Source organism: Epinephelus moara, chromosome 11 (genome assembly GCF_006386435.1).
Source record: "Epinephelus moara isolate mb chromosome 11, YSFRI_EMoa_1.0, whole genome shotgun sequence".
Classification (NCBI taxonomy): domain Eukaryota; kingdom Metazoa; phylum Chordata; class Actinopteri; order Perciformes; family Serranidae; genus Epinephelus; species Epinephelus moara.
Genome location: NC_065516.1, coordinates 6,100,583 through 6,108,802, shown reverse-complemented (window position 1 = coordinate 6,108,802; position 8,220 = coordinate 6,100,583). Strand labels below are relative to the sequence as shown.

General features: G+C 39.7%; 2 protein-coding genes across 3 annotated transcripts in view; one reads left to right on the top strand and one right to left on the bottom strand.

The window, feature by feature from the left end:
* The window catches only part of alg14 (ALG14 UDP-N-acetylglucosaminyltransferase subunit), a 67,648-nt gene extending 61,979 nt beyond the window's left edge, over nt 1-5,669 (bottom strand). The window contains exons 1-2 of the mRNA XM_050056529.1: nt 5,482-5,669; nt 4,245-4,396 (exon numbers count right to left, since the gene is read on the bottom strand). Of these exons, the coding sequence (XP_049912486.1) occupies nt 4,245-4,396; nt 5,482-5,626 (297 nt within the window). The 5' untranslated portion in view covers nt 5,627-5,669. The remainder of the gene's footprint in view (nt 1-4,244; nt 4,397-5,481) is intronic.
* The window catches only part of LOC126397604 (uncharacterized), a 409,985-nt gene that overhangs the window by 142,444 nt on the left and 259,321 nt on the right, over nt 1-8,220 (top strand). The gene's annotated exons all lie outside the window — the stretch shown is intronic.

The window sequence follows — 8,220 nt, the reverse complement described above, 5'->3', positions numbered from 1 at the left end:
TGGGATTCGCCTTTCGTTTCTGCTGGTGGTTGAAATCTGTAGGCTGCTCGCACAGCCTGCTGAATGATTTAAGCCTATTTTGCTCGCTCAAAACTATTTTTTAGTCGCAAATGCGACTGCGGTGACGGGCGGATCGCCACACTGCCGACATTTTATTCTGCCGGTCACGGCACGCTGTTTGATTGCGTTATCAAAACGCCGCTATTATTCGGCCTTACTTTTAACTTATTCCACCGAATACCGAATGTGTGTTTTTTTGCAATATTCGGCCGAATATATTCGGTTACCGAATATTCGGTGCATCCCTAATTCTGACTATATGGGGGTGCTCACTGCTGCTGAACATCTTGATCTGACATAGAATGTATTTGTTTTCTAGTAATTCATGATATATAGCCTATTTTGATACAAACATCAGCCTATTTTCTGTTAATAAAAAATTGAAAATGACACGTGCGTTTAATCAGCAGGCATAATCATTACTACGCATGAATAAATCACCCAGTTGCTTGATCCAAATAAGCTGAGGTGCGCTGTAGGACCATCAGAGCAGCATCGAGGTCTACGGTGATTTACGGTGGCGGAGCACATAAACAAACACTTTGGAGGAAGTATGTGCTCTCAAATCAAACTTTTTTGAAGGATTATTCGTTTACCTGAAATGTCTTGAAACAAATTTCGGGAGTGGGAGTGGGGATTTCAGCACCATGGACAGTGCGCGTAAAAAGATTTGACAAGCGTCTCCTTTTAAATGTGTTTACTGCTAGCGAGATTATATAATAAATGAAGACAGTGACATATTTTCAATAAAAAACAATGAGTTGAACGTTCATTTCAAGCTTTTGTAGTACAACGAATTTCAGAATTGTGCGAGTGCGGCCGGAGAGCGGGCAACAGTGTTTGATGCAGGAAACTCGATATGGACTTGAAAATCAGTTTCGGAGTGGGGGTGGTTCGGAACGGTGGCGTTTCGGAATGGAGGGCTGTCCCCGGCTGGGCAGCGCATCTGCTCTCATCTAGAGCATCATACCTTGATGAAGTGAAAGGAATAAAGATAAAATGATAACCCTTTTACTTTTATTATTATTATCTTATTATGCCAACTGAAGAATTAAATTTGTTTATTTGGGTGTTTTAGCTCTTTTCTCTGGAGCGGAAACTGACGCAAATGAGCTCATTAATCAATGAGGGGGAAAACAACATGATTCGGCTAAAGGAAAAATCTGTCAAATCAGATTCGACTATGAAAATTCTTAGTCGGGGACACACCTAGTTTTAATCTTAAAGAATTAATTCAAGTACTGTGTTAATCCAGTTATTTAATTCAGATATTCTGTTATTAAATTCAGCATTAAAAATAGTCAGAAAATAATACTTAACTGTAAACCTGCTTCACTCATGTTATTTTTCTGGATTTCATATTTTTAAACTTGATTGTAATAAATTTAATCAAACAATATGTTGCAATTGTGTTATGTATTTGTCTGTTAGGTCCAGACATCCAGGGAGGAGACTGGGGAGCAAACAGAGGTGGCCTCCAGCAGCAGTGACTGTCCTCCTCCAGCCAAAAGAGCACCAATGACTGAACTGTTTGGAGAGTTATTTCCAGTGGACCAGTCATCATCATCCAAGCCTTTGTCTCAAGTGGTGGATGAGGAGGTGCAGCATTACAGAGCAGTGCAGAAACTTTACTGCTGTTATGCGCTGTCAGTCATTTCTTTGAACAGCGATTTTTGCCCTCACATTAAAATATCACAAAGCATCAAATCACCCCTAATCTCCATACACAGATATCTGTATATGTATGCTTTATTGTCATTAGATGAGAGCAGAGATTGAGATTGAGTCACCCCCTGCTCAGAATAAAACCTTTTCATGTCCTCCTTGTGAGTGGAAGTTCTTTTGTTTATAGTTAACAATGTGGCTCCTTACACAAGACGGCTGTCAGTTTGTTAGAGCACTTCCACTAAAATGTTTATTGCATATAATGTGGATTTAAGCAATATCACACGAGAGGGAGTGCTGTTGTAATGTGTATCAGCACGGCTGTGATACGACTGTACGCACAAGGCCGCAGGCCTATCAACAAAGCCAAATGAGGAAGTCCACGTGAGCACATTAATTTATGCTATGGGCTACAAGAACGAGAATTCAATAAAATCATTCACATTACTGAAGCCATCTTGGAAAAGTTTGATAAGTGCTTTGTACCATAAAGAATGTCACACATGAGAGGGCCCAGTTCCATCAGAGCTATCAAAGAAACTTCAGCTCACAAAAGACTTCACACTGGATGTAGCAATACAAATGTTCACACAAGCAGAGAACATTGAGCTCCAAGTTAGCCAGTAGGGAGAGACATTATGCAACATTCAGGAAATAAACCAGAATAAATGAAGTCAGGGAGTGGGACACACAGAATAGGAAAATATTATAGAAAAAAAGATCAGATCAAAACCAAGCTGGGGAAATAAAAGACTACAAATTTGTGTTGAACTTTTTTTCTCTGCATCAGATGATCCTATGGAGGGGCCCCAACACCTTGTGTAGAGGCTAAGCCAATGCTTTAAGCCACAGAGATGCTCCACCACGGAAGAATTAATTGACGCACCACTTTACCTGTTGAATGAATTAAAGTCCAAACGATCTTTGCAGTTGAACACTCGGTCCATATATTCCACGTCCATTGATCTCCTAACCACAGACGATTACCTTCAAAACCGGTTACACCTCACATCTACAGACAGCAGGCCAGGTGAGTGCTAAACAAGTGAGTGAGTGAGTGAGTGAGTGAGTGAGTGAGTGAGTGAGTGGTCAAAAACTGTTTCAACTTCCGGGTGGCACCTGAACCCACACAGTTTGGTTCCTACTTATAATACCGAGCACTAATTGGCTCCTACACCTTGATTTGGAATCACTGAACAAAACTATCTAACTGCATAAAGAGCCCCTGCTGCAACAGTAAGATGGTATCCACGCATTGATGTATGAATATTAACAATTTAACAATGTAATACATAATAATATATCACCAGGGCCCAGTTGTTCAAAAAATTTAATCTGGATCACAATGATCCGGATTTGGAAACCCCATGTCTTTACATAGCACTACATATCACGATGTAGGGTCCTGGCTCTGAAAAGTAAAGGTAGAACAGCCAGTGAGTCACTGTAAGCGTTTAATTTTAAGAAATATAAAACAGCATGGGGGATGCAGTTGTTAGAAACTACTTTAATATAACATGATAAATTTAATTTAAAATTGAAGAAATCATCTCGAAGCTTTTCATTTAAGTAAATGTCACAGTGTATAAGTCACTGTCTATCACCGAGTAAGGTAACACAATGATAACTGAGCCTATGGCCCACTGATGAAAGCCCCAGCATTTGCAGTATTAGGACCTGGATGTCTGATATAGCCTAAATAAATTCACAAGCCTGGTTTCAAGTCCGCCAACATACACACTGCAATTAGGCCTACTGCTTATCACCATAGGTGCCACCAAAGACAACAAAAAAAGATGTCTTCTTATTAAAACTTGAAATCATTTTTGTTTTATACTGACAGCTAATATCGGAAATTCTGGGACAAAATACTTTTTAAAAAATGACCTTACCAGACAAATTAATAGGTAGTCTAACGTGTACTTTACCACTGTAGCGGTTAAACAAATTATGTGCAAAATATAAATATATGTATATATAAATGAGCAATTTGAAAGTTTTATTACACTTTGTTCCTGAAATTCAGCCTGAATACAGCCTTCTGATCTGACCAGGATTATCTTTGGATCAAAGATATCCCAATCCTACCAAGAAGTTTTGAAAAACACAAACTGAAAGTTTGATCCAGATCAAAACCGAGATCAAATGACATGATCTAACCCAATTTCAGAATGCTTTTTTTCTTCTGAACAACCCATTTTCAAGATTTGATTCAATCTTAAGTGAAAACCAGTGAATGTATGGCTTACTCTGTTACTGGTTAGATAGTGTTTTACATTGTTGTATAAACACTTTTACTTAAGTAAATATGTCTTCCACCACTGATCAGAGCTCACCTGAGAGTGTGTGTTTCACCAATCCACGTGTGACCTCATGTCCTCATTTGCTTACTGAGGGCATTTTTGGACAGTAATAGATGTTTGATAATTCGACATGTATAAGATGAACAGATTGCTGGGGACAATCCAACAACACTTTGACATCCAAACCCAAATGTACGCATGTGGCCAGCTGTGTACCTGCGACTCAGAGTCTGAGTGTTGTCTGGAGCGTTCGAAGGTGCAGATCTTCTCCTCACTCATCCTGTCACTGTCAGCAATAACATAGTGTCGAGGTGTGTAGGCCGCAGACAGGCACTCCATCAGCCGCAGGACCTCCGTGGTGTGGCCACCTGGAAAATACACAAGACACGCTGTCAATTACACATGATAAACGCACAGTAAAGATGAAGATGAGCTAAAACTCAGTGAGCTCTCACTGTAGGGTGCACCCCATGTCTCTTATTTGATATTTCCTTGCTCCTCGCTTAAACTGAAAGACGGTCTGATCTGCCATCCTGAAGGAAAACATAAAGCTCTTATTTCTGCTCCCACATTTACTTGTTTCTTCCTTTCTTGTTTGGTTTCCTTGTGTCTCTTCATGCATCCCTGGTAGGAGGGACTAGGATGCAAAAAAAGGCAAGTAAAGGAAGTGTGGTTGCACTTGAAGAGACTCTGGCAGCCCCTTTCGGATGTTGTGATGTCGTGATAGATGAAATATACAGGGTTAGTGGTGACAGTGCAGTATACAGTAAATCACAAACTCACAACAGTGTGGTTTTATCCTCACTTAAACAAGTTGAAATTTTTAATGAATTATACCAAAAAAGCATCTATTTTTGCAATTTTAACTTGTTCTCACATTGATTGCAAAATGAAAAGAACGAAAGAAAAAAACAACATGCATAGCAACTCTTTAGAATAGCTGCTGTGAATTCATTTTAGGCCGCAACAATCGCAAAGATAGCTTGTGAAATCCTGAAGGGAGTGCTTTGGATGGACCCATGAGACTAGGGGGTGCTTAATGTAGTTCTGCTTTTTTGTACTTTGGAAGAATGTGGAACTGTGTGTTTACTCTGACGTTGAATGTCTTTTTATGAGTTGACTGTTCTGTCCATTTTTTGTTATGCTCGTCAAGTTGAGGGAGAATCCAGTCTGAAGGCAGGAAAAGGTATCGGTTACTAAAGGCTCCACCTTTACCAAGAACTTAGGACAAGAAGGTTCCGTGTTAAAGCTCAGACTGTTAGCTGATGGAAGAAAGCTACCCTGCGTGCTTGCCCTTGTGCGGTAGAATCTGAAAGATTGAGTTGAAAGTAGGAACACATGTCTGTCTTTCTATACAGATGGGATGTGACTGAAGAATCAATTGAGCTCTGTGACAGAAGGAAACGGCAAGCTAACAGTGGATCTGAGGTAATGTCATTAACGTTAACTTTACCTGATCCTGCGACGACAACAACTGAGACCGGACCTTTGGCTCCAGGTTTATAGTTTGATCCAGTCTTCACAACGGTAAACAGCCGGATAATAAGTAACAAACATGTTAGTAAGACAGCAAGCACAACTCCTACTAAGAGCGCCATGATGGCTACGGTGGCTCTGTAGGACCAAAACAGATACGATGACGTTTGCGTTTTATCCCTGAATACGGGCTTTCAGGCAGTTCCTCCTTTCAAGCCGTGGCTGTACCAAAGATACTGGATTACCACCGTCTTTGGCTGTACTAAAGATCCCCCCCCTTTTTTTTAATTTCAAAGCTTTATTCAAACAGGTCACAAGTTTACATATTTTAGACCATAGACATTTATACATAGACGCGGTATCGAGCGGGTTGGCCCGTTGCTGCGATATGTCAGCGCGTCCGCCACATAGGCCTATAGATCTGCCCCATATCTATGGATCTGCCCTATAAACTAATACAAGTAAATGGACTGAACTTCATAAAGCGCCTTTCTATAAAGTGCTTTAGGTTAATGCCTCTCATTCACACGCACTAATATATCTGGGAAACAGATAGGCACCAAAAACAACGTAGCCTATGTAATTTTCTCAGATGATTATAAATGTGAACAAAGTTAGGCTACTTCTTAAATGTTTAGGATACAGGTAGGCACCAAACCGACGTGTGTATTTTTCTAATGATTTTATAGCCTAAATGTTTATTGTAACGTTGTTACTGTGATGATAAATAATAAATGTTAAATATTGAATCTGTGTCTATAATAACCAGATCCTGACATGTAGATGTGACATCTGTGGGTTTTCTGAATAAAATGCATGTTTACGTTAAGGCCTACATTGAACTGATTTTGATGAATCGTTTTTATATTCAGTAATTTATATTGAAGTAGTCAATGCAGTAAATAGTTAAGGTGGTTGATGATAACAATGGTAATACTACTAATGATTAGTATTAGCTTTTTAATTGATAACCGCTAAACATCACATCGGTGGTTATCAGTTAAAAAGCTACTGGGAGCTATATCCGGTGTGCGGCCTTTTTTGATACATTCTTTGGATTTGCTTTTGTGTCTGGCACCCAGCTGTATTCTTATTCAGATGTGCGTGCTTTGATGAACCTTTTTGCAATAATACTAATGATAACAGCCACAATAGCAGTGGTAGCCTAATAATGATAATCAATAGTGTTCATTTCTTAACATTTCAATGCTAATAGTAGTATAATTTAATGAACAGTACAGATTAGAGTACCAAAGGTTAAAGTTGGTAATGTAGTGTAATGATAATAATAATAATAACCATAATAATAACCATAGCACCAGGGACTTTGAATGAATTTCATTTCATTTCATATATCATATCATATCATATCATATCATATCATATCATATCATTTCATTTCATATCATTTCATATCATTTCATATATAATTTAATTTAATTTCATATCATTTCATTTCATATCATTTCATTTCATTTCAAAAATTCAAGTCATTTTACAACTCAGTCAACCTACCAACTGATAGTTGCTATATAAGTATCAAGACGGGATGGGAGCTAATACCCTTTGAAAAGACTTGTGTTGCACAGCTTTTTTCGTGTGTTGCCACTCTGTAATTGAAGAGTGCTCAGTTTGGCAATGTGGTGCAGCCTTAGTTTATGGAAGACAGACACAATTAGTGACATAAGCACAAAATGATAGTTGTCAATTCCGAACTGTGTTTCCTGAATGTGTCCCCTGAGAAAAAACACATCCTCTGAACCAATCTCAGCCCGGAAAAACTGACTGATCAAGGACACTTTGGCGGCTTGTCCTGACGTTGACTGGCGAATAAAACGCTCAGCTGATCTGACCACCTTCACTGTACCCTCAGCAGGAATCATCAGCCCTCCTTTGTTTTTTAGTGTGAGCAAGTGGTAGCTCTGATCAAATGATGTGGGTACAGCATCAGTCACCAAGCTACCACGGCACACATCACAAGACAGCTTTTTCAAAATTTGGCGGACAACAAACCCTGAGATGTAGACAAGGGCATTGTCCACAAGGCCACCAAAGTGGGTTGGTAGATAACTATGGTCACACACAATTGCAGGAATGTTGGCAAAAGGGGATGGAAGCTCCTCAGTTTCTTCTGCTTTTGGACACGGTCTCATCCTGTGCTGCCACATTTCCTGATGAGCTTGAAGACACACCACACCGCACCATGAGACGGCGGAAAATGGCCTGGAATTGGCCTGCTGAAGGGTTGTTATTCCAGCCCCCAAAACACACAGACAGACTTTTTGGGGGGAAAAAAACAGAAAGGAAAACAAGCTGAACAGCCAACAATTGTGTGGCTTCCTAAACTGGTAAAAGTGTTAGCTTGACTTGACAGGATTTGTCTGTATATATGCATGTCTGTCCCCACAAAGTGGACACAGCTGTCAATCTGATGATGTCATAATGACAAAACAGTTTCCATGGTAACATTCATACATACAGACAGAGGTGGGTAGAGTAGTCAAATATTGTACTCAAGTAAGAGTACCAGAGATGGGGACTCGAGTCATTGTGACTTGGACTCGAGTCGACTCGAGTCGCTGTTTTGATGACTTGTGACTTGACTTGACAAAAAATAAAAGACTTGAGACTTGACTTGGACTTGGAAGTTAAAGACTCGGGACTTGACTTGACTTGAGACACGATGACTTGAATGACTTGAGTGTTATTCACATCA